General features: G+C 46.8%; 1 protein-coding gene across 1 annotated transcript in view; it reads right to left on the minus strand.

Moving 5' to 3' along the window:
- Positions 1–571: 571 nt before the first annotated feature.
- Positions 572–27,801, minus strand: part of LOC135817563 (uncharacterized) — a 64,873-nt gene continuing 37,643 nt past the window's right edge. The window contains exons 18-30 of the mRNA XM_065330775.1: positions 25,601–25,647; positions 25,174–25,273; positions 24,856–24,951; positions 23,356–23,530; positions 22,830–22,936; positions 21,462–21,539; positions 20,166–20,282; positions 19,766–19,834; positions 17,429–17,524; positions 6,394–6,470; positions 4,997–5,096; positions 3,757–3,821; positions 572–1,676 (exon numbers count right to left, since the gene is read on the minus strand). Coding sequence (XP_065186847.1) covers positions 1,556–1,676; positions 3,757–3,821; positions 4,997–5,096; positions 6,394–6,470; positions 17,429–17,524; positions 19,766–19,834; positions 20,166–20,282; positions 21,462–21,539; positions 22,830–22,936; positions 23,356–23,530; positions 24,856–24,951; positions 25,174–25,273; positions 25,601–25,647 — 1,248 coding nt within the window. The 3' untranslated portion in view covers positions 572–1,555. The remainder of the gene's footprint in view (positions 1,677–3,756; positions 3,822–4,996; positions 5,097–6,393; positions 6,471–17,428; positions 17,525–19,765; positions 19,835–20,165; positions 20,283–21,461; positions 21,540–22,829; positions 22,937–23,355; positions 23,531–24,855; positions 24,952–25,173; positions 25,274–25,600; positions 25,648–27,801) is intronic.

Here is a 27,801-nt window from a genome sequence, read left to right on the forward strand (position 1 = left end):
CCACACACACACACACACCATGTACCCCCCCCCCCCCCACACACACTATGTACCCCCCCCCACACACACACACCATGTACCCCCCCCCCCACACACACACACACCATGTACCCCCCCCCCCCACACACACACCATGTACCCCCCCCCCCCACACACACACACACCATGTACCCCCCCCCCACACACACACACAATGTACCCCCCCCCCCCACACACACACACAATAATGTCATACACACTAGTTGGTACACAGTTCTTGTTCACGCAGTGCCAGAAACTGGTACGTATGTAAAACGGGTCTACAAATGCCGGATGTAGAGCTAGGGCCAGTACTAGTAGCGGAGAGAGGTCAAACGATTCTTGGAAGGAACCGCCTAACAATGAAACCCGCCCACCCCACCGAATCCCCAAACTCTGGTTGGACTACAAGAGAAGTGATCACAATTATCATGAGCTTGCCACACAGGAAACCGGAGTGGGTGAGGGAAAGGTGCAAGCAAAGGATTGGCGGAATCTAGGTATGGCCTATGGACCCAACAGTGACTCTGAGCCCCATACAACCATGTAGATCTGGACAGTGGACACATAGCAATGGTACAACTAAGTCTTCTTTGCTATTAGCACGATCATAGTTGCTCAGGCGAGGACAGCATGGAACACCACTGCACTGGCAAAGTGAACTCATTTTGCATCCACATTGCAGACAATTCGAACATTTACTGATAATTATTATGTGATCAATTTGTGCATAGGGAACAGTGTTTGGCAGAAGATGCAAATACACGAAGTACTAGCAATCTGTGCGCTTGTCATATATATATTTGCCAGCGATACATGTCTTGGGGTGGTTCTAACAGAAAAGCTGCGGAATCCACAAGCTTCTACAGACACACTTGTAAGAATGCTGTGTGCGTAGCTGCGGGAGGGGGGGGGGGGCTCATTACTTCTCCAGTACTTCCCTCTGCTACAGAGGGGTATTACCAGGTATAGTGCACATGCGTGCGTGCGTGTGTGTGTGTGTGTATATGTGTGTGTGTGTGGTACATGGTGCGTGTGTGTCTGTGTGTACACGTTGTGTGTCTGTTTGCAAGACAAAAGGCGAATGCACTTTAGTGTTCGGAAACCAAGCAACACTGATTGATGGCGAGCATAAGTACGATGATGAATGCAATCTTATCAGCTCTCGACGGCGAAGTTATAGTAATTGTTATTATTCGCTTCAGCTGTGACCGTGGAAGCAAGTGTTCCCAATCAAAACTCAGGAAGCATCAAAAACACACACACACACACATGGGCATGCTCACGTATGTCTAAAAACATAACTGCACAGGGTCGGCTATGGTTCTGGCTACCCTCCCGATCCGGCTGGGCCACCTGCTCATCATCATCATCAATCATCATCAACAACATTGGGTCAGACGAACATGAGCCCGGTTATGCATGGACATGCCATACGGCGCCAATGATCAGCTAGATGCATCCAAAGTTGAACACGTAGTCCATGTACAGCTCGTTGTGGTGCTACTCAGCTGCATATATTGATGCTGCTATTCAGCTAGATGAATCCAAAATTGAACCTGTAGTCCATGCAAAGCTGCATGTGACTATACATGGCATCCTTCTCAGAGTATCGACTCATCTCCAGCACGTTAAAGCATACCCGAGACTGCGGAATCCTACAAACCACACAAGAGCAACACGCAGCATGTGGAGGTTAACCTGCCAGAGCAATGGCAACAATAAGACACATCCTAAATGCTGACTTCAAAAACATCCCAGAGTATACTTCGATAGAAAATGTTTCTCTTCTACTCACTCTGTGGGCAGAACCCATTTACATTCAGGGGACTGATGCATGGAGTATCAAGAAAGCAGTCACTTTCAGCACCACTGACAAGGCAAGTAACGTCGGTGACATGCTCTGCTCTATGACTGTGTTGTACCACACGCTGATCATATTGCCACAAAACGAGAACATAGGCGACAAGTAGCTACACCCGTCGTATGCAACATTCTACTATAGCGGACATGGAAATCCAGTCGATTGACCGGGACCGGCGCCCTCAGCGCGTGCAGAACGCTGCGTGCAGTGCACATGTTGATCCGATGCGACCAGCGCGCTGCAGCGCATAAATGCATGTGTGTACTGCTTATCCTCGGCTCGGCTGCATGGCCAGCGCCCTGGGGCCGCTAGATGTGCGATCAGATTTCCATGTCCACGACAGTACTATTTGGCGTATTGTACTAGTACAGCTACAGTAACCATGGTAACACTGTCTGTAGTCTAGGTTCTATTGATGGCTGACACTTCTGCTATTGATGTATTGACTTTTAGTTACGGTGACTGGAGATGCGGTTGCACACTACTCGGCTCCAGTTACAACTGCCGGTACAGGCACTGTCTGACCTTTTCATGCATTTGTATGCGGCTGTCACCTCATACCGCTTTTGTCATCTACTATCATTTGCCGCTATATGCTAGGACTTGTAGTCTGTGATCCGTAGATCTGTGCTCTGACATTGGCCGCAGTTGCCCGGTCTAATCCGGCGTGAGCCGCAGTCTGCACACACACACATGTATGGGTTTGTTTTCCTTTGTGTTTAGTTTTAGGTTCCTGCTTTGCTGGTGCTGGTTGGGTCTTGTTTTTAGTTTGGTCAGCTGTTTGCCATTAGATGAAATGAAAGAGAAATACAGTCTTCTTGTACGGTAACGTTCGTGGAAGTGTAAATCAATTGGTAGAAACAGCAATCAACTGTTTGTTGGGAACCATGCATGTACGTGTGGACTGCAAGAGCATATCCTCACATCATCATGACGTCATGGAAGGTCTGGATCTGACACACATGTTATCCGCTTCAATCACAGTTTGTCATGTTACCACCGCGATTCCTCGGCGAGCTAGAAAGGTCTGGATAGGTTGCTATGGAGCAACCTCTGTGATACCAAAATTTGAAATGAAAAATTGGGCAACCTGGAGGAGACGGGCCAATACAAAGGAGTGGCTCACTTCGATCGACTCTGGTCTCAGAGCAAACTTCAACATGCCAGCTACCTTGCACAAACATATTTTGAGTGAACAATCCACAGTGATGATTGGTTTGGGTATACACAATTTTTGCTGTCAAACCGTTCCTATCGTATTATCTCTATTATTAGCACGGTCCTTTATTTTTCAATGTACCTCCGCCCCGTGCTATTAATGGAGACGTTCCTTTATTGGAGACTGTTCCATTATTATTTCAAACTCATTTCAGAGGTTGGTGAATCGTGCGCGCGGTCGCGCGACTGACCATGATATCATGTACAATGTCATGTACATGCAATGTGCGTACATATACTACCGTACGGTGTCCTTTATTGGAGGCCCGGGTGGTTTTCAGAGCACTTCACAATGAGCATTTCACAGTGTGCTTATAATGGAGACTGAGCACTTTATTTTTTGAACGCCGCTCCAAGGTGTTGTATTATTGGAGACGTGCTATTATTGGAGACTGTGCTTATATTAGAGATAATACGGTATTTGAAACCCTCCTCTACACATACACCGTGTATGCATATACTCATGCACCATGTACACATACACCATACTCGTACACCATGTACACCATAATTATACTCATACACCATAATTATACTCATACACCATAATTATACTCATACACCATAATTATACTCATACACCATAATTATACTCATGCATCATAATTATACTCATGCACCATAATTATACTCATGCACCAAGCAAGGGTACGTACATGTTCTTCTGGTCTACGTCGATGACCAGAACGAAATTCGGGTAGCTCTCGAAGTTTGCCGGCAGCTATCAAGTCCAAACGGCAGATGACGACGACAATGACAGTGCCAACAAAGCAAGGCAAACCGCAGAACATACCACCATGAATATACTGCACTATTAACACAGAGTATAATTATGTCACCATCAACACAGAGTATATGTATCGCTATCAAGTATCAACACAGAGTCCAACATGTTATTATTATCACTATCAACTCAGAGCACACTGTAGATACAGTTGACTCCACTTATAACAAACTCACATATAGCGAATTTCGTGATACAGCGAACCACTGTCCATGTCCCCGTTTGAACACATATAAAACTGACCCCATATAGCGAACAGTTTTCGTTTATAACGAACCAAATCTTGTACGGCCGCATGTCCACCAAGTGCAGTCATACTGTCATGGGCCACATGCCTGTCATGACTTGCTGCTTGTTTAGTGTGAGCGCATATCTGTTATAACAAACTTTGGTTATAAAGAACTAATTCTCATACACAATGGTGTTCGTTATATCAGGAGTCGACTGTACATATATCACTATCAACACAGAGTGTATATATCACTATCAACACAGAGTGTATATATCACTCTCCGAGGCAACACAGACACACTCCCGCTGCTGTAATCGCAGCAGAACGATTCAGAAAACCCCCGCGAGAGAATCGGAAAATCCTGTACAGTTGCTATGATGTGTGTTAATATATCTAGTGACAAAGCCAACTGTGAACTGGCCGATGAGGTCTTCCACACCATTACTAAGTCTTCCTTTACACCATCACCACGATAGTACTGATTGAAAACAGTCACAACATGCCGTTATGATGTCTTTGTGGACCACTTTCACAACAATAACACACACAGAAGTCTCTGCTGTGAGCACGGTGGCTCGGCAATGCACCAACGAAAAGCCACTGCGAAGTGACAGGAGTGCGGTCAGTGACAGGAATGCGGTCCAGCACAACATTTTTGCCGAAGCAAAAAGTTGTGGGGAAATCCCAAAATCGGTGCGATTTTGCATGCATGAGCCCAAATGTTCAAGTTACCCACAAAAACACCAGCTTTCCAACTCTCTTTGGCCGTTGGAAAGCGTACCGTCTTGAAAAATTGAAAAATTCTACCCACTTCCACATGCAATTTCACATGGGAGGAAAGCAGCATTAAAAAAGGATTCCAAAGATTTCGGTGACTTACATTTGGTCGGCCTGTCAGGAACTGAAGGAACGCTTCCATTGCACCATCATCCAGATCGCTCAGAATCTCCTTGAACCACAGGTACTCTCGTGCAAGCCAGCTGCAACCATTCAATCCACAGGGCATACAATTGCTCCAACAGTAGCTAGTCACGGTGAATACTGAACACTTTTAAGTTTTAACACTCTAAAGCGGCCACTTACGCATCACAAATTCTCAACAGAGAGGGATTCGAAAAGCGGCACGGAAAAAAACATTCCTAACGATGTTGCAGCATAGATTAGTCATATTGTGCAGCAATGGTGAATACTTTGCCGGCTAGGCCATTTAGCCAGGCCTACAACACACACTGTGTTTAGAAATGCTTTTGGTAAGTGAATGCCTGCAGTACAGTGCAGTACAGTGCAGTACAGTGCAGTACAGTGCAGTACAGTGCAGTACAGTGCAGTACAGTGCAGTACAGTGCAGTACAGTGCAGTACAGTGCAGTGCAGTGCAGTACAGTACAGTGCAGTGCAGTACAGTACAGTACAGTGCAGTACAGTGCAGTACAGTGCAGTACAGTGCAGTACAGTGCAGTACAGTGCAGTACAGTGCAGTACAGTGCAGTACAGTACAGTGCAGTACAGTGCAGTACAGTGCAGTACAGTACAATGGAACCATGATGAACCTCATGTGGTTTTGTGATTTTCAATCACATATAAGTGCATATTCTTATAAGCGAGAGTGCTCTTATATTCGAAAATAGGAACATGTCCTTAAATGCGCGAGATTACGGGACCACTTTTTAGGACCGTGTGACACCCCTGTCCAGTGTTGTACAATGATGTGTTGTTTTCCCGTGTGATGACATTCCCTAAACTGTCTTCGGCTAGTCGCGTGCATTTGTGATATGAGCGTGCGCGACGTTGTAGTCGAGAGTCCTTTTGTCGGTCTTCTTGTCAGTCCCGTGGGAGTCAGTTGTCCTTGTATTCTCGTCACGGTGTTCTTTAAAATGTAAACAAACTAGTCTTGTCCTTTGTGTCCTGCGTCCCCGGGAACGGAATGGCTGGGATTCCGTAACACCAGGGTGTTCTCCAGGGTATTCCCCATGGTATCCTAGCAGGGTATTCAGCAGCGTATCTAGCAGGGTGTCCAGCAGGACCGGTATCCATCCCAGGATCCAATTGAATTTGCCCCTAGTCTCTAAGATATGTATACACACATGTACATGCACATGCACACACACACACACACACACACACACACACACACACACACACACACACACACACACACACACACCGACACCGACACACACACACACACACACGCACACACACTTGAACATTGGTTCGGATATGCAACTAAACCCTACTAATCAAACCCACTTCCACTGACACTTCTTTCTAAACTTACTTGTTCAGCAAAATCGCGGGGGAAGTCGGATCCTTATTCCTGACAGTAAATTTATCCTTCAGGCGGGTGTACACATCCTGAAGGTCATAACATAGTACAAAGAGCAATCCAACCCAGCCCAGAAATTGTTTTCAAAGCTGTGATGTGTATGTTTTCGAGGTTTTGGCTGCTGTGAATGAAAATGAAAGTACTTCACGTCTTTTGCGTGGAACCCGTGCACCACATATACCCAGCATTCACATAACTGCCAAATACTGAGAGTGCTTTTTCTGGATGGCCAAGATAAAGTCCCTGGATTTGCCTTGGTTTTCGGGATATGTCATTTTTCCAAAATTCCTTTTTTCAACTTAAAAAAATGATTACACCAACATGTTGTGACATCATTGCTATTAGGTGATGATGATGATGATGATGATGATGATGATGATGATGATGATGATGATGATGATTTTTTTTTTTTTTTTTTTTTTTGATCCCACCTTCCAACCCGGCAAATATTTTGATTTTGATAAAAACGATTCAAAGCCTCTCAATTATTTAGTACTACTTGATGTATATATAAGAATAATAACATTAGTTACACTTTCACACCAAACTAGCTCGGCGCAGCACCAATCACTGCAGGGGAACCCGACCCTCCACCATCGCCAACTCACGAAGCATGTGAACTGGACGATGACGGGCCGACCGAGCACCCCTGACACACAACACAGCGGAACGTAGCAGCGCGAAAGACACCCGACAACGATAATAACTCATCAACGACGAATAGCTACCTCCCGAAGATTGAGCTGTAAGGAGGCAAAGGCGCCTGAGGAAGGCCGTGGATGCCGGCGCAGCAGCCCCATTCACGGAAAACACAAGAGGTGCAAAGGCACCACGCTCAACATTGACTACTCTCTCCTGATATTGCAGTCTCTTAGCTGATGATGATGGTGATGATGATGATGATGATGATGATGATGATGATGATGATGATGATAACATTAACATTTCCCCTTTTATTACTCTGTGTTCATTGCTTGTTTTTGTATTGATTTACTTCCTTGACTGCTTTTGTGTTTCATCATTTTCCGGTTGGTTTTGTGTTGATTTCCCCTGTTCACTTTACATATTGTAATGATATACATTTGCTTTGCCCGTAAAAGAGGCTTTTCTCATGATGATGATGATGATGATGATGATGATGATCATTGAGCTGCGCTGGTGGAGGTCGGTTGGTGATTCTGGAGCTCTGGAGGTGGCTGGATTTGCTTGCAGACTGGGGAAGCTGGAGAAGAAGCCTTGGATGCGACTGCTACTCTGCTGCTGTTTTCCTGTGTTGTGTTGGGTTTTGTTGCTTTTTTCTCCTATTTTCTGTTCACTTTTTGAGTTAGCAGAGTTAGCATCTCGCCATTGTCTTGAACAGTACCCGCCTGATCAATCTCGCCAGAGCATCGTTCATCAACATCATTGCCACCTACCAGCAGTGGGCCTGCAGGGGCTGCCAGCCTCGCACCTCCGGCCGTTGGAATACTTTATGCCGTGCTGCCAGTGTCAATCAAGTCGAAAGTGTGTGAGATGCAGCTGTGTTCGGCATGGGAGGAAGTGTATTGATTGCTACCCAGGAAGGTCGCTACCTAGCACGTGCAACAATTCGTTATCTGCCTCACAGCCTTCTGGTGCTAGCAATGTCACTCGAACTGTCAACGCGCACCCTGCCAGCCAGCCACTTGCGGTTGGGTTTGCACCTCGCGGTGTTGATTGCGCTGGAGATAGATCGCAAGCTAGCGACAGTGACAGTGATTCACTGCATATAAATTCGACACTTCCGAGGAACTTGGTATGCGCAGATCATGCACGCGCTGGTTCTTCCCCTGCAAGTGATGTAATAACTGATCCATCCTCTCAGATTCAAGGTGATGGCCTTGGCACCTCACGGGCTGGAGCGTCAACATCCAACATTCATCCCACAGGTTCTCAGGTGGAGCTCCTGGCTACCCTAGATGCTTCGGGTCCTGAGTCCTCTGGACAAGCGGCAGACAGCGGTGATGCCGGCACCTCGTCATTACCGGCCGGCGATTTCGGAGGCGCGGTTGGTCGGCCGGCTCATCGCATTGGTGGGCGGAGCGGGGTGGATCCTGCGCCCTCCCTGTTGCCAGGAGCTGCTGCTGTGGGGCAGGGCTCGGCCCAGCCTGCTGCTGCTGCTTCTCCGGCTGCCGCGGTCGCTCAGCAGACTTCTACATCACAGGTCTCTCCTGCGGGTGCCAGAGTTAATACTATGAGCAGTGATGATTCCCTATCTTCGAACACCTCCCTCAACAACGACATATCCCGAGCGTATGAGAAGGTGGTGACCTGGCGGAGAAACTTATTCAACGTTCCATTGGGCTCGGCTGGTGGTGATTTTGTTGACGTGCTCACTGGGCTCATCAAGGGTTTCACCAATGGCTCCTCATTACGACCAGTTGCATGGAAGGCCGTCGGTGTTGCCTGCCACCTGCTTCTCCAGCGTCCGCATGATTCTAAGATGATGTCAAACTATAGCGACCATTTACGGCGTCGACTCACTCTATGGAAATCTGGCCGAATAGATGATCTGACTACTGAAGGAGAGTCCCTTCAGGATCGTCTCAAGCCCCGGTACTCTACCTCGTCTGGTGGAGGAGAGAAGAGTGATATCACATTCAGCAACCTGGTATTTTCGGGAAAAATTAAGTCTGCCATTCGCTACCTGTCCAGTGATTCTTCCAATGATGTGCTGGGTGTGACAGATGTAGTGGACGAAGAAACTGGAACTACCGTGAAGGAGGCACTGTTGCAAAAACATCCACCTGCTGCCGAGCCCCCGGTTTCGATACTTCTCGCCGGCGACCCGGAGCCAATCAACAGTATAGTGTTCCAGAAAATCACACCGGAGCTCATCCGACGTCTGGGCCGACAGATGAAGGGGTCCTCGGGCCCATCTGGTGTGGACTCTGACGCGTGGTGCCGGATGCTAACCTGTTATCGCAAATCGTCGGATGGTCTCTGTACTGCTCTTGCCAGCTTTGCCCAATGCCTGTGCTCGGAGGACTTGGATCCGGAACACCTATCCGCATTTACCGCCGCTAGACTTATTCCATTGGACAAACACCCAGGTGTGCGGCCGATTGCGGTGGGTGAAGTGTTCCGCCGGCTTGTGTGTCGTGCCGTTATGCGGGTGCTTGAGTCCGATGTACTGCGTGCTACTGCTCCCATGCAATTGTGCATTGGGGTGCCGTCTGCCTGTGAGGCAGGGGTTCATGCAATGCAGGAGTTGTTCGCACGAGAGGACACGGAAGGCATCTTGTTTGTAGATGCTACGAATGCGTTCAATTCATTGAATAGAAACGCGGCCCTCCATAACGTGCCCTATGTATGCCCCGCTATGGCAAAGGTGTTCCAGAACACGTACAGTTCTTCAATTCGTCTCTTCGTCTCCGGCGGCGGGGAGATTGAGTCACTGGAGGGTACTTGCCAGGGCGATCCGCTGGCCATGGCTCTGTATGGTATCGCTACAGTCCCGATGATTCGGCGCCTCCAGGAATCCAATCCATCTGTGGCTCAGGTTTGGTACGCGGACGACGATTCTGCAGGTGGCCGCGTTTCTTCATTGTCCACATACTGGGGAGACATAAGCCAACTGGGCCCTGACTATGGATACTTTCCAAACCCACAGAAATCAGTGTTGCTGGTCAAGCCGGAGCATGAGGAAGAGGCCCAGCGCCTCTTCTCCGCCACTGGAGTTACCATCAAGACCAGCGGCAACCGTCACCTCGGCGGAGCGATTGGCAGTGAGGAGTTCTGCTCTGCCTTCATGGCCAAGAAGGTGGATAAATGGAAGCAGGTTCTGGATTCCCTGACGGGGATGGCTGTCACTCAGCCTCAGGCCGCATACACCGTTTTTACGAAGGGTCTGTCATCCACATGGACATACCACTTGCGTTGCTCACCTTGTTCGGCTGAGATACTGGCCGAGCTTGATGAGAGGATCAATGATTGCCTGATACCTGCCCTTCTGGGGGATGGCGTTCGTCCTGGTAGCCCTGAGAGAGAGCTGATGTCATTTCCAGTGCGTCTTGGTGGTTTGGCCCTCCCTCTGTTGCAGGATAGTGCACCAGCAGAGCTCGCAGCATCCTTGAGCATCACAAAGCCTCTTGTTCAGCTACTGTTGACTGGCACATATGCGAACCCTCCAAGCGTGCCTGGTGATATGGCAAGGAGCGATTTGTCGGATACTGCCCAGTCAGAGGGCTCCGGTGATACAACCCAGGAGGTTGCCGACCGAGTGAGGCTCTCCAATCATGATCCCGTCCGCGATGCTGTTGGGGACACCCGCCAGCTGGCACGCTCGACTCGGACAAGCAAAATGCGGAGCCTATGCAGCCGGCAACAAGACATTAAGGCGGACTTGAGCTCGGAGCAACAATTTCTTGTTGAAATCGCGTCCGAAAAGGGAGTACCGTCATGGTTGACTGTTGCCCCGCGGTGGCAAGATGGAACCATCCTGAAGAAATCCGACTTCCGTGATGCCCTGTGCATCCGCTATGGGCGGAGGTTGAGTGGGCTACCCGATTCATGTGTTTGTGGTGTGCCTCTCAGCCCCGCTCATGCACTTACCTGTGCCACTGGCGGCTATACCATTGCCCGTCACAATGAGGTGCGGGACTTGGTTGCTGGACTACTGAGGGAGGCTGGAGTGGTGGACGTAGAGACGGAGCCCCGGCTATTGCCCTGCAGCAGTGAGCATTTGCCTGGTGGTCGTTCCCTCAACCGATGCGCAGAAGCTCGTCTGGATGTGCGGGCTCGCGGCTTTTGGTCGTGGCAACAGGACGCTTACTTTGATGTGCGGATCACTCATCCCGCAGCGTCTGTGTTGTCTCGATCACAAGCCCTGAGTCAGCTGAAGTCTCACGAGCGAAACAAGAAAAATCAATACGCCAGCCGTGTGGTTAACGTGGAGCGCGGCTCCTTCACGCCACTTGTGTTCTCGACGTACGGCTTTAGTGGCCCAGAAACTACTCAATTCCTGAAATCATTGGCCTCCCTGTTTGTTGAGCGCCATACTGAACTGAAGTACCCACTAGTAATGGGCATACTACGCACCCGTTTGTCTTTCTGCTTGCTGCGATGGGCAGTCACCTGCTTCCGCGGTTGCCGCGGCTCGTACGGCAAGAGGCGACAGCCGAACTCATTTCTGGCCCAGTGCCGCCAGGCGGAGTAGGGTGCTGCCTTTGGCCTCAACTTAATATAATGCTATTTGGTTTTTCCCCTTTTATTACTCTGTGTTCATTGCTTGTTTTTGTATTGATTTACTTCCTTGACTGCTTTTGTGTTTCATCATTTTCCGGTTGGTTTTGTGTTGATTTCCCCTGTTCACTTTACATATTGTAATGATATACATTTGCTTTGCCCGTAAAAGAGGCTTTTCTCATGATGATGATGATGATGATGATGATGATGATGATGATTGCCGCGGTTGCCGCGGTTCGTACGGCAAGAGGCGACAGCCGAACTCATTTCTGGCCCAGTGCCGCCAGGCGGAGTAGGGTGCTGCCTTTGGCCTCAACTTAATATAATGCTATTTTGGTTTTTTCCCCTTTTATTACTCTGTGTTCATTGCTTGTTTTTGTATTGATTTACTTCCTTGACTGCTTTTGTGTTTCATCATTTTCCGGTTGGTTTTGTGTTGATTTCCCCTGTTCACTTTACATATTGTAATGATATACATTTGCTTTGCCCGTAAAAGAGGCTTTTCTCATGATGATGATGATGATTTTTTTTTTTTTTTTTGATGATGATGAAGCCACTTCTTTGGGCAAACAAAACACAATTTCCCAAGATGAAGGAGTGGAACCCTACACAAATAATAGTTTAAATGAATCCAACGCAAAGATCGTTTTTCCATGAAATACAACAATTGAACACAATTACATGCTTAAAGGCATGAAAGCAACAAAACAGCAACAAAAGGGTAAGCGCCATACCAATCCCGCATGCACAGTCAGGACACAGCACGATACTTAACAAACTAGACCTGACTCGGCCACGGCAATCGAGACATCATGAAAACATCTCGCCGGATGGTGGTACCGTGACCGAGCCCCACGTATGCACAACACAGCAGCACGCAGCAAAGCAAAAGACAGCCGACAGCGGAGTAAGCCAATGACCTGGGAATAGTGAGATCCCGATGACTCGGCCTGCATCTGGCACAGTCTCTTGAGGAACACATTGCACAGCCTCCCACAACCACCATGCACAGAGAACACGAGAGGTGTGAAAGCGGCTCTTTCTACATTTGTGACTCTTGGCCCATATTCGTTCCACTTACGCCGCTCGTGCTGCTGGTACAATGCAGGAAGGGTTCTGGACCCGTAGGAAGGAGCATCTGGGCAAAATACCCTGATGATGATGATGATGATGATGATGATGATGATGTGGTGTGCCTCTCAGCCCCGCTCATGCACTTACCTGTGCCACTGGCGGCTATACCATTGCCCGTCACAATGAGGTGCGGGACTTGGTTGCTGGACTACTGAGGGAGGCTGGAGTGGTGGACGTAGAGACGGAGCCCCGGCTATTGCCCTGCAGCAGTGAGCATTTGCCTGGTGGTCGTTCCCTCAACCGATGCGCAGAAGCTCGTCTGGATGTGCGGGCTCGCGGCTTTTGGTCGTGGCAACAGGACGCTTACTTTGATGTGCGGATCACTCATCCCGCAGCGTCTGTGTTGTCTCGATCACAAGCCCTGAGTCAGCTGAAGTCTCACGAGCGAAACAAGAAAAATCAATACGCCAGCCGTGTGGTTAACGTGGAGCGCGGCTCCTTCACGCCACTTGTGTTCTCGACGTACGGCTTTAGTGGCCCAGAAACTACTCAATTCCTGAAATCATTGGCCTCCCTGTTTGTTGAGCGCCATACTGAACTGAAGTACCCACTAGTAATGGGCATACTACGCACCCGTTTGTCTTTCTGCTTGCTGCGATGGGCAGTCACCTGCTTCCGCGGTTGCCGCGGTTCGTACGGCAAGAGGCGACAGCCGAACTCATTTCTGGCCCAGTGCCGCCAGGCGGAGTAGGGTGCTGCCTTTGGCCTCAACTTAATATAATGCTATTTGGTTTTTCCCCTTTTATTACTCTGTGTTCATTGCTTGTTTTTGTATTGATTTACTTCCTTGACTGCTTTTGTGTTTCATCATTTTCCGGTTGGTTTTGTGTTGATTTCCCCTGTTCACTTTACATATTGTAATGATATACATTTGCTTTGCCCGTAAAAGAGGCTTTTCTCATGATGATGATGATGATGATGATGATGATTTTTTTTTTTTTTTTTTTTTTTTGATGATGATGATTCTGATGATGATGATGATGATGAAGCCACTTCTTTGGGCAAACAAAACACAATTTCCCAAGATGAAGGAGTGGAACAAAACACAATTTCCCAAGATGAAGGAGTGGAACCCTACACAAATAATAGTTTAAATGAATCCAACGCAAAGATCGTTTTTCCATGAAATACAACAATTGAACACAATTACATGCTTAAAGGCATGAAAGCAACAAAACAGCAACAAAAGGGTAAGCGCCATGATGATGATGATGATGATGATGATGATGATGATGATGATGATGATGATGATGATGTTGTGTTCTCGACGTACGGCTTTAGTGGCCCAGAAACTACTCAATTCCTGAAATCATTGGCCTCCCTGTTTGTTGAGCGCCATACTGAACTGAAGTACCCACTAGTAATGGGCATACTACGCACCCGTTTGTCTTTCTGCTTGCTGCGATGGGCAGTCACCTGCTTCCGCGGTTGCCGCGGTTCGTGCGGCAAGAGGCGACAGCCGAACTCATTTCTGGCCCAGTGCCGCCAGGCGGAGTAGGGTGCTGCCTTTGGCCTCAACTTAATATAATGCTATTTGGTTTTTCCCCTTTTATTACTCTGTGTTCATTGTTTGTTTTTGTATTGATTTACTTCCTTGACTGCTTTTGTGTTTCATCATTTTCCGGTTGGTTTTGTGTTGATTTCCCCTGTTCACTTTACATATTGTAATGATATACATTTGCTTTGCCCGTAAAAGAGGCTTTTCTCATGATGATGATGATGATGATGATGATGATGATGGTGATCTACATGTACATCACATTTTATGCATGTTCAAGGCTCAAGAGGTTTATCAGGGACTGTTCATGGAATGAGTCCTCAGTAGTAGATCTACTGGTAACTATACTATAGCCATGCGGGCGGTACAGAACCCGCAACAAGGACAACTAGACAAGTCACTTGAAGTTCTCCAAGAACAATATCAAGACTTGTTTTGTGTACTGTGAGTGATATTCGGGATAATCGACAGGAATTTTGGGATGTCGAGTGTTCATCCAAAATGCGGGATAATGGACCTTACGCCATTTGTACCGGCAGATCCACGAAATCCCGTAGAATCCCGTAAACCCGGTAGGGTGTTGAATGTGCAGGACCCTACTGTGTTTTCTGCTATTTCCACTAAGGGGCCATCGCAAAAGTTCGCAGAAGCCCCCGAAACGAAGACCGTGAGTTTCGGGCCTGACCCCCCTCCCTCCCCCCTCAAACGAAACGACAGTCACAATATGGGCTTCATTTTTTCACTTGGATGCTCACACATAATAATTATTATAATATACTACACAAGCATTGTTGTATCAGTGTGTAACAATGTACAGCACTTTATAAATGCAACGATAATATCACCTTGCAGTGGGTGATCTGAGAACGAGAACAGCTAGAGCTATGCAGTTGTATCCTTTGAGCATTACAATGAACGTTGATTGGTGTATATTGCTTTCACATTCCCCATACGCGTCCTGACAAGCGATCTACGCCGGCTGTGGTGGCATGCTAATCCTACAGCTCCTATAATTATGTCGTCAATACTTTTTTGAATTGAAGCCCGGTTTGCGATTTTCGCACCGACTCCCTCCCCCCCCCAAACGTATGCTCTTCGTTTCAGGGGCTTCTGCGAACTTTTGCGATGGTCCCTAAGAAATGGGGCCTGAAGGCATTTCATACGAAAACCATTTTCTGACAAAGATCTAGCTAGTCATTAGTTCTAACCAAAGTGAAGAAGCTGGAAAAGCGATTGCTGATCATTGAATTATGACGCTAAAAAGGTCAAACGCGCATGCATAGCACACAATGAACACCCTACCGAGTCTACGGGATTCTACGGGATTTCGTGGATCTGTACAAATGGCATAAGGTCGATTACGAAAAATGCGGGATACTTGGCAGGTATGCCTTCAGGGAGCACGGGTGGTGCTATCTAATACTATTGTACAGTTCTGCCATGCTCCTTCCTGCTCAGAGAGTCACGTCACGGCATTACCTGCATACTACCCGATTGTGCCCACTCGGTAGACTGCAGGTGGTTTGCCAGTCAGTTGAAGTAAAACCCATCGCGGCTACTGTGCACTGCAGCTGCCTCTATCTGTGTGCGTCTGATAACATGATGCCATACATGTTGGTGTAGGACATGATAGAGGATAGTCGGCTATATTCCCTCTCTGACAGCATCTTTCTTTTTTTTCCCTTTTAGCTTGCCGTGGTTGGCTATCACCTGACCTCTCATGTTTATTGGCAGTCTTCGGACGGGCCAGGAGATGTTGAATAAATAAATAAATAAATAAATAAATATACTGGCACTCACCATACAACTGCAAGCAAGCTGCTACTGTAGTGTATGCGGTGTACACGGCAACACTGAGTAACCATGGTAACACCACTCCTTGGCCATGGGTTTAATTTTATAGTGTTCTGTGTCCCCTGCAGGCCAGAAAGTCAGTCTTGCCCTTCTGTGGAAAGAAGATGAGGCAGTCAGGGTCCCATTCTCTTGCCCTGGCCATCTCCGATGGGAGAAGTACCCGTGCTTCAGTGGACCTACGGCAGGATAGCTCCCTTCACGGAGTTCATTTAGCCATGGGGTAACCATAAGGCACGGAAATGGAGAAGGACAACTGAATACGCCGAGCGTATCATACCTGTTCATCGGGCAACCTTCACTGCCCTTGGCTTCTCCATGAGACTATGCGCATTGCCCACCTGGTACTAACCGGTTCAAGCGTAATTGTGTGCCATGCTGGCTAGCCATGGAAACAAACTATGGCGAGGCAATGCCACATACCTGAACTCTCTTGGCCATCTCTTTGTACCACTCGAAGCTGCCATTATGTGCATCCACAGTTCCTTTTCGTCATGGCACACGCCGGTAATAAACTGCAGACAACCTTGACTACAGTGTACGTATTTCAACAGTCCAGACCTCCGGTTTCAGCATCTCTACCGTATAAAATGTGTGCCCACTCTGCACATAACATGTTCTGAAATTAGGTGTTTCTTATCCAATCGCTTCGAAATTCGAGGCTATATGAGAAGAAGAAAACGGAAAGTCTAAAGGTTTCTACTTTCGAAACGCATTGTAGGTCCCATACTCTGCTATGCATGAGTTATACTAGCCAGATGCTATTTACTATCACCAGAAACACAACGTGATGATGATGAAATCGTCCAACTCGTTTCAGAGCCAGACTTGCATTTTCCATATCTCCTATGGAAAAAAAAAATTTCACGGTTCGCGTGAGACTCGGCCAAAGGCCCAGTTTTCCGCATGCGCAGGAACGCCACCACCCTCTTGGATCAAGGCGCAGATGCAGCTCCTAAGCGGTGGGAGGTGAGTAGATCAGACCCACCACAAAGTGGTCAAAGACCGAAATCCCATTCACTGCATCCATGTTTCCCTCGTGCCAGGCCACGAGTTCCCAATTAACTGTGGGTCGCAGCACGGCTGGAAAAAATCCTTCCGCTTCCAAGCAGGACTTGAACCTGGTACCCTCTGTTTCTCAATCATGGTCTTAGACCATCCCACTATGCCTGCCTGCTATGGAAACATTGGGATTAAAGACAGTCTCATCAACAGAGGTCAGAGTACCTGGCTGAAATGATCTCTATGAAGTTTACTAACATAGCAAGCAACCTACAATTTCTTATCAATACAAGTTACCGCATTTGTGCCCTTGAATCTTGCAGCCAGTTCCTTTGCTGTAAAAAGAGCAAGCTCCTCTTTCGAAAGAATCGTGTGAATGCCCGACTTCAGAGCCTGCAGTGAGCAAGAGTGAAAGCATGAGCAGTTTCAGTTTGAAAGTATGCTAGTGAAAACTTTAAGAAATGTTGTTCAAGAGCTTGTAGTGTGTCCTTCTGCTACTGTAAAAGCAGAAATTTTCAGTGATGTAATTTTTTTCGGTACTCTCCAAAGGCGACGGTTCGGTGGAGGGAAATTTTCGATAAACCCGTTCTCTTGGCAAGTGTACTAGTACTTGTACCGGAATTTCCCGTGCGTTTTATTTTAAACAATCGACGAGGAGACAATAGTCGTAAAATGGCAATAAATAAGATAAATTGTGCACTCATAACAACAGCAAAAATGAAGAAAGTCAAGTTCCATAACGTTTTCTTGTGACTGTCATCAGTGGAACGCCGTCACATAAAAATGTAATAACTAAAACACGCACTTATATACATGTAGCTAATATGGTTTCAGGTAGAAATACAGCAGCTAACAGGTACAAAAAGCGAAGTTTGCACCTTTGCAATGTGTGAATATAGTGTATGTGAGAAAGGTAGTGGCAAATGAATGTGATACTGTGTGAATGAATGTAATGGTGCGTGTGTATTACTTGAAGAGTGTGAGTGATACAACGTTTTCTTTCTGTTTACATAGCACAGGGTCACGAGTACGAATATACACAGCTTCCAACACCTGCAATTGCTTGAAGAAACGTGCGCAACGAATAACACTAAACCAGGAATCGTCAAACACCTTACGACATTCTGGACTGGACACTGTACCATGTTGCTACAACGGTAAGAGCGGAAGGGGAACAACTTGAAAACAGAGCAGAACCGAGGAGAAGCAAGAGACTAGCAGAGGCACGACTGAGACAAGTGGAGAACACAAGGCAAGGAGACGCAGGAGGAAGCACAGGCACGGCACAGAACGAATCAAGGAGAGGGAAGCAGTGTCGCGAGGAGATGGAGACTGATGACGACGAATACGAGTGCGATGGGATGGACGGCGGCATTGGAATGGAGGTGGAGGATGAGAGTAGTGATGAGGAGGAGTTTGATGTTGACAAGAGGAAGTCTGCAGTGTACAAGCATTTGGTGTCCAGTCCAGAATGTCGTAAGGTGTTTGACGATTCCTGGTTTAGTGTTATTCGTTGCGCACGTTTCTTCAAGCAATTGCAGGTGTTGGAGGCTGTGTATATTCGTACTCGTGACCCTGTGCTATGTAAACAGAAAGAAAACGTTGTATCACTCACACTCTTCAAATAATACACACGCACCATTACATTCATTCACACAGTATCACATTCATTTGCCACTACCTTTCTCACATACACTATATTCACACATTGCAAAGGTGCAAACTTCGCTTTTTGTACCTGTTAGCTGCTGTATTTCTACCTGAAACCATATTAGCTACATGTATATAAGTGCGTGTTTTAGTTATTACATTTTTATGTGACGGCGTTCCACTGATGACAGTCACAAGAAAACGTTATGGAACTTGACTTTCTTCATTTTTGCTGTTGTTATGAGTGCACAATTTATCTTATTTATTGCCATTTTACGTTTTATTTTAGGTAAAACTTGTCGGCACTGAAGTTACCGAAAATAAACACCACCAAAAATATTTTCCTTTTACAGTATGTATTGAAAATGAATGCATGCATACCTTGTCTTTAGCACATAAGGATCTTTTCAAAGGCACAAGGCAAAACCATGATAACAGCTGACAGCCTGTTCAAGTCCTTCTCCCGACGTTAACTAACTATCCTCATCATTAATCCGAATCAGTTCTCATGCTAGCTCAGTGTCAAGCTCAGGTCTCTCTGAGCGGCATAGTCACAGCAGAGGAATCCTTCTTGTAGATCAGTGTAAAAGCAACAATTTACCCCACAATGTTATTGTTGTCTCACACAAGCACACACGAACGCACACACAAACACAGACACACAGACACACACACGTACACACACATGTACACACACACACACACACATAATATATATATGAAGTATACACACACGTATAGACACAAGACATATATTCTTGTACACACAGACACACACACGCGCACACAAACACACACACACACACGTACCTAAACACACATGCACACATACACCAATGAAAATAACATTACAGTAGCTCAAAATCAATGCATAAGAAGGTCAGAAAAATGTAAGTACCATGCAAGAGAACTATTGTTGGTTCCTCTGTATCCAGCCACCATTAATATCAGAACACGGCACAGGCCAGCCAAGCTATTACGTACCACAAAGCATTGCCGGAAGCGAAGAATACAGTGGTAGTGCAAGAACCTCACAATGTACTCGTCAAGATTCTGCAACAACAAACAGGAGCGCACCAATGAGTTCTCAGACGCCCCGCGTTGTTTGCTACTGTCGTGTGTGTATGCCTGTGCGTGTGTGTGTGTGTGTGTGCCGTGTGTGTGCCATGTGTGCCATGTGTGCACGTGTGTGTATGTGTGTGTGCTCATGTGTGAGTTAGTGAGGAGGTGAGCAATGGGCAAACTGAGCAGGTGAGACTGATACACAGATTGAAAGAGAAGAAGAGAGATCAGAGCGATTCATTTTGCTCGCACACAAGAAAAGGACAGTGTTCAAGGCGGCGAGATTGATTCTGCAACTTTCCAGCCAAGACAGCAGGCTTACCTCCTTTGTCACTGTAGCCGGACGCCAAGAGACAGGTTTTGGTTCTTGAATGTCGTCTTCTCCAAGACTGTCCAATCTTTGTAAGTCGATCTTCCTTCCAGTGATGTTGCACGTGACCTATAGCGTACACCGTGACAACAGTTACACATTCAGGGGCATGCACATTATCGTGTAGAGCAAGGTTGCTTCCAAGTTCCTTCAACACGTAGAAAACGAGCGTCCTGAGATTGGACTGGGTGCGACAGTAGAACATTTGGTCACCCTCCCGAGTGAACGGCTCCAATTTGAGCCTTTCCCATGTACGGGTAGTCAACAAGTCTAACTCCGCCTTCAAATCCCAACCAAATTTTACACTGTCCAAAATACGTACAAGGCAGGATAGATTCTCTTGCAGAGGCTGATATAGTAGAGTAACCGAGCCGTAGGTCCTCTTTCGATGGATTTCTTATGCGTCAGGTAATTCGGTGAAAAGGGGATTTCCCTGCTCCGTGCCGATGCAGTGTATGACACAGCTTTTCTGAGTTTGTTTGAAAAACGTTTCGAGTGACTTTGAGCTAGTACAGTAGTTAGTGACATGCCGAGATGAGAATGACCGGCCACAGTCCCAGATTGTGATAAACCACATTTCTATAATCACGATGTCACGATGTCACGATGTCACGATGTCACGATGTCACGATGTCCATACCATTCACTAGTTGGGGGAATGGAGCCAAGGGAAAAAAATCTGAAGAAAAAATTGACTGTCACCTCCAGGACTCGAACCAGGGACCTTTGCTTGAGGCCAGCAATGCTCTAACCACTGACCATGGTGTAGCTGTCATCCAAGCAGAGATCGTTCAACATTAAAATATTATTGCTAAGTATTTGAATTTAAACAATCGACGAGGAGACAATAGTCGTAAAATGGCAATAAATAAGATAAATTGTGCACTCATAACAACAGCAAAAATGAAGAAAGTCAAGTTCCATAACGTTTTAAGAAAACGTTATGGAACTTGACTTTCTTCATTTTTGCTGTTGTTATGAGTGCACAATTTATCTTATTTATTGCCATTTTAAGTATTTGAATGTATGTATAAGATAAACCAGCAGGATCATCCATGATCGGCGGGATCATTGTAGTGGACAAATCCTTGTGTATGTAGGTAAAATGTGCAGATTCAATACCTAACGAAGGTCCATAGCCGAATTCACGGGCCAGGTTACCATCATCACCACCACCATCATCCGGAGATGAAAGTCCAAATAACCATTATCCCACACCTGGTAGTAGTGACACACACACACACCTACCTCAAACACCATGTCGAGATCTTCCAGCGTCTCCTCATCATAATCGTACAGCTTTTGCATCTGTACATACAGATCTGGCTGCGGAGAGACAGATCATAGTGGCAGCAGGCGCATAGGAGAAACAGTAGAATCAGACAAGCTACTGGATTGTACGATGCGCCGGATTAAATGAGTCAAGTTAATTTTTTTAAACTCTCGTAAAGAAAACAAATACTTATCATGGGCGTCTCCACAAGCAGTAAAATAATGATGAGAAAAGAAAGATGTTAACTCTGAAGGAGCCACTTCGGCAGTACTGTGTATTGAAGAAGTTGGCTGCTCCTATGTGGAGCTCACCCGCCCGCCAAATATGTTGACACTTGGCCGACTCGCGACTGGCATCTGGAGGATACGAGGAGCATGCCAAAGCTTCCACTCGGCAAACCTGCAAAAAGGCACCGCTCCCTGCCCGATACACAGTGCTATTTGCCGGGGGGGGGGGAGGGCACCATGGTCACCCCTGGCTGTTGAACTTTGCGAACCAGCCAATGAGTTTTTACTTCGGCACCACTCTCGCCAGCTAATTTGGGAGTAAGTGTAAGCTCCACATAGAAGCTACAACTTCTTTATTTCCACTGAAAGTTGCTACAGAACAAACAAAGGCAGCTTTGGTAGAGATATTTAAAGAGCAGAATATCATCCAAAATTTCTTCAAATACGCCAAGTAATTTTGGATAGCCAACGTAGTGTGTCGTCAAATTTACAGTTTATCACAATGTAGACATCATTCGCAGGGTTCTAGCCAAAGGAGGGTAGGGGGCGCAGCCCCCCCCCCTTCTTTGATTGAACGCCCTCCTGTGATAAAGCCCCCCCCCCCACACACACACTCATTTGTCGATTTTTGTGTTTTTCTCATGCCATTTAAGGCACAGGGGCAAAGTAGGGGGTTTGCCCCCCCCTCCCCCAACGTTGCATTTTGCATGGCAAGACAATTTTGGAAAATGGAGAAAATGGGTTACGAGGCCACTGCTTCCCCTGCCCCCCCCCCCCCCCACCCCTATTATGTTGACCTAGCTAGAGACCTGATTTGTATATTTCATATTTAGTTTTGTTAGCATCCTGTTGCCATTTCTTTCTTGTATACATATCTATGCATGTTAACATAGACTGTGTGCCATCTTTCTACATGATGCATATTTCCTTACGGGAAAAAAGCACAACGTCTTGGGATTCACCCACAACAAATAGTAAAAAGCATGTGTAAGGAACATTGAGCAGAGAGTGAGCAGAGAGTGAGCAGAGAGTGAGCAGAGGTACAATACAATCTGCACTATCAATGGCACGGTCCTGTTTGCACTGCTACATGTAGCTACTTGGATGTGTACCCACCACGATAGTCTTGAAGTCCATCAACTTGGGCTGGATCCCCAGCAGTTGATTCCAGAAAGGATACGACAGAGGCAGGTCCATAAAGACGTTGTTGTAGAGAGCCAGGCCTGGACCAAAGGAACATCAAGCAGAACTCAGTATGTGACTGTCCTTCGTCAACCCATACACTCTCAGAATTCTAGCCAGGGTGGGGGGGGGGGGCAGGGGGCAGGGGAAACAGACAGTTGACCCATTTTTCCGTGTTCCACCTTGCAGGTCCTATCTGTAGCAAAGGGTTCCACGACTTGGAAATTGAGGTTGATGTTGAAATCCTAAACACATTGAGCACTGCAAGGTTGGTGGACTGCACATCCGAGGTATAATAATTATATTCCTATGTAAGCCGCCGTGAAGCACCACAATTTATTTTCCAAAGTTCTGCTAGCAACCGCACACATTGCTGTACTGTATGTAGCCACTGAACTGACAGACTGCGCAAACAATACATTACACAGAAGTATTCGCAAGAACAGTTTGGCAGTCTTACCCAGGACCACGCCAGTGTAGAAGTACGGAATGCTGCACTTGTCGAATGGAGCATTGGAGAAGGCGTCTGCAAACCAGTAAAACTCCGAGCCCTCAGAAACCTGGAAAAAGTCCTCTTTGAACTGGTGTGACATGACCGCCATGAACTCGCGTACTACACCTCCATAGTCAGCACCCTAAGGACAGTATGATCAAGAACATAACAGGAACACCATATTGAGTCATGTAGTTGTTGTTACTTGTACTTTATTTTACTTCACCAGAATTACAGGCAGTAGAGTGCCTTCTCACTAGACCAGGTCTAGTTCTCACAAATGATGAAGAATGTGAATGAACATGCTAAAGCTAATGTAGTCAGGGCAGTAGTGATGTCGTGGTGTGTGTGTGGGGGGGGGGGGGCTGGACCTTGACAATAGGCTCAAATCTTATATGAACAAGACGTCTAGGGAGTGTGATGTAGCAACCGAAGTCTTTTTGATTTTGCTACAGATTGAACCTTGATAGTTCAAATACAGTGAAACCTGACTTTCCGACTGCCGGCCTAAACTGACTACTTTCAGTTAGTTCCGAATTTGCGTCCACAGGAGCGATTGCAGGATAGTCATTCTCAGAAATCAGACCACTTTGACTGGTCCAAAAAGCAGTGCGGCGGAATTCCGAGGTTCCTCTGTTTTCTTGTTCACAGTTACTGGCACACAGACTGGACAACAAGGGCAACAAGGGCAACGGCACACACACACACACACACACACACACACATCGAGGGATAGGTGGCCACAGCCAGATGTGAGCCGGATAACAAGAGAACGGTCTAGAAGCAAGGACCGAGAACAGAAGGTCTCAAAATGAAAACGATATGCTCGCGGATTCCAGAAATAGGCCATGGTGCAGATCGATTTACCCGGTGGGCCGAGCCAGCCAGGGAAAACCCTCGCTCCGACAGACACAGTAATGAGGAAACCCGGGTGTATACTAGTACTAGTGTGTACCCCAAGTGGCGCTATGACATCATCATTCATGGAAGCATGGCAAAGCAAATCATTGTAAACTTGAAAATGCAAGATCAAGATGCAGAGAAATGAAGGGTGGATAGACAGGGGCACTGGTGAGACTCAAAACCTACTAACTGAGGAAGCCAGAAAAGAAACAATGATAGACAAAACCATCACATGCCATATTAAAATTTAATGCAACAGAAAATATTGAAATAATCCACATGGAGACAGCGATTTGAATATAGCTATGACTCCCGTGACAGCATCAGATGCACAATCATGACTATATCTTGCATGTGTATATTATAATCATGAGTGCGCATTTGATACTTTTCGTAGCTTTATTGAAAATTTATTGTTCGAGAAATCATTTCTTGCCCATCTGTCTTGGCTCAGCCGGCTAGAAGTATAACATCCTGATTGTAACACTACCAGGACATATCTAACCTGGCAATGCTAAGTAATAAGTTTACAGTAAAGAGCATGTCTTATTCAAAGAGCCTTACCAATTCGACTTGCCGAGTTACTTCGGAATAGAAAGTGATACTTAATGGCCGCCGCAAGCCAACACGACCAATGTTAGCCAAAGTCGCCTGGAAATCCTGCATAGTAGAACATGAAGGAAGGTAGCTACCGTATTGTTCTCGCATCACAGCATCAGCAGACCCATGATAACTCATGGATAGTAATAGTAATATTACTATACGAGCCAGGTCAGATACTTTGGATAACCCTTACAGGCTCCCACTTATGAACTAAATGTATTCCACAGCATTGCATTCTGCTTGGCAAACTAACAAAAAAAAACAAAAAAAGCAACTCACAAAAAATGGATCCTCGCGGCTGACTTTCAGCAGCGTTGCGTCTCGCAGGTCATCCCTTTCTCTTTTGAAGAAGCCTGCTACGTCCGAATTGAGACCATCACTTGTAAGAAAACACACGGCATAGGAAAGCCAAGGTGAAGCGGAGGTTTCTCAGATGGTTTCTATTTGTGCATCATACAAGTAGAATGAATCATACTCTAATTCCAACCATCATACAAGCTGACAGTCAACTTCCTCAGCCCACTCAAATGCCTCGGTGCCACTGACATGATGCTGCTAAATTGCTGATCTGCTTTCTCACTGGGGATAATGACTGCCACATTGTGTGTGTGTGTGTGTGTGTGTGGACACATTTAATATGCATTGTCGCCCACACATAACAAGGAAAGTAAAGATGAGATGTACTCGTGAATATCATGCAACTTACTCTGGAGGCAGAAACCCGCTCAGCATTGACGAGGCCATCAGAACATCCTGAAAAACAAAACAGAAAGACGACCCACAGCTCGGTATTTTTCTCCGAGTTATTACACGTGTCGAGTCAAGCCGGCGAAACAGCGCAGCTCCAGTGTGGAGAGCAAACCCTTTCCTAACAAGTCATCGCCGAAGTCGGAACCACTATTTATTACACTATGTGCTGGAAATCTTTGCTACCACAGCCGTCATATTCCACCTCAATATACGCATACATGAATCCATTGTTGTAGCCCAATGCACCATCATGGATGTGTTAGTGCATAGCATTTGTCTCCAATCAACACATCACCCAGGTGTGGCCCAATGTTTACCATTCGGGTGGTTACAACAACTGACTGGGGACCAAAGTAAGCAAGCACAATTTTAAAGGAAGCAAGAGCAGAACGACTCCGGGTTAACTAGTCGATGGTCCGCACTACATGTCAGTAATGCCGCTGCGGTGCTAGCAGCAGATCTACAGGTGCCACTGTACTTACGCACAGACAGGCGCTGCCAGCATGCATTGTTATGTACACGGTGACTGATGATGCGGCGCCAGAGCACAGTTAGTGTGGTTCCTGAGTTCGCAGGTAGCCGGGCTGGGGCCGAGCCTGTAACCGGCCACTTTTTTCTCAGCCCAGAATATTCTGCCATAATGCAGGTATGCAGTCTGAATCTCGGTTTACACCCAAATTTGTCCAAGGTAGAATCCTGCAATGCCAAAGGTAGTGGGCAGCTCTGCCTACAGGATCACTGGTCAGCAAGGCTTCGCACATGTTCTACAACTGCTGCAAGTACTTTTTGTACGGTGTGCAAGGGAGGTGGCTACGCAGTCTGGAACTGACATAGATTTCGTGCATTCTCTTCCAAGAGTGTTACACACATATGTGTTGGACTCAGTAGAAGGTGTATGCACTATATGATGTCCAGCACCCTATATAGGGTTCATGGGTCCAAAATCCCCTGTATGCAGTTCAGGAAGTCCACTGCTGCACTGCAGTTGAGCTGCATCACGGTTCTGGAAGCCTCAACCTGCCCTGGATAGGTTTTTTTTTAAAGGGGAAGTTAAGGCAAAAATTAAAATTTCACCAGTTGTAGTCTTCGGGGTGCTGAGTCGAATGGTCTTGGTCCGAGGAAGCTGAGACGCTCCCTTCCTGCTTGAATCCCAATCGAACTCGCGCACTTCCACCGAAACTGGGTGACTGCGCCCTACGAGATGGGGATTTGTATGCAAAATGTCACTAAAAGCGCCATTTCGTTCTTATAAAAGCACGGATGACCGCGATTGGCCCATATGTTGTAGTCTTTGGGACGCTGAGTCGACTGGTTTTGGTCCGAAAAGGCTGCGATGCAGCGTTCCTCCTTTATTCCCAATCGAACATGGTTGAAGAAGCGGTCACGTGGTCCTGGGTGCCCAAATCACCTAGTCACCACGCCAGCAGGTGACAACTTTCACACCAAGGTTCAACTCGGGTTCAACTCGAGTGACAGGACTGCACCCAAAAAAGGTCAAACAGGCTAGTAAGTTGTACCCTGCAGGCACGGTGACCAGGTGACTGGTGTACGCAGGAGCACGTGACCGCTTCTTCAACCATGTTCGATTGGGAATAAAGGAGGAACGCCGCATCGCAGCCTTTTCGGACCAAAACCAGTCGACTCAGCGTCCCAAAGACTACAACATATGGGCCAATCGCGGTCATCCGTGCTTTTATAAGAACGAAATGGCGCTTTTAGTGACATTTTGCATACAAATCCCCATCTCGTAGGGCGCAGTCACCCAGTTTCGGTGGAAGTGCGCGAGTTCGATTGGGATTCAAGTAGGAAGGGAGCGTCTCAGCTTCCTCGGACCAAGACCATTCGACTCAGCACCCCGAAGACTACAACTGGTGAAATTTTAATTTTTGCCTTAACTTCCCCTTTAACCCTTTATGGACGGATTACTAGCACAGTATGCACCAGAATTACAAAATGTCAGTACAATTTTCAACTTTTCCATGTCATAACTTTGGTGTCCTTCACTTGATTTTCACAATCAAGGGCTCATTGGAAAACTCTTGGCGAGAGCTGCGTCAGGGTACCAATCTCCATTATCCGGCTGCCACAAATCAGGCGCGGTAACACAGCAAAGTCGTCTCCAAGCCTGATATGCAAGCAAATTCGTCCCATCAACGC

The sequence above is a fragment of the Sycon ciliatum genome, chromosome 5 (assembly GCF_964019385.1).
Source record: "Sycon ciliatum chromosome 5, ocSycCili1.1, whole genome shotgun sequence".
Classification (NCBI taxonomy): domain Eukaryota; kingdom Metazoa; phylum Porifera; class Calcarea; order Leucosolenida; family Sycettidae; genus Sycon; species Sycon ciliatum.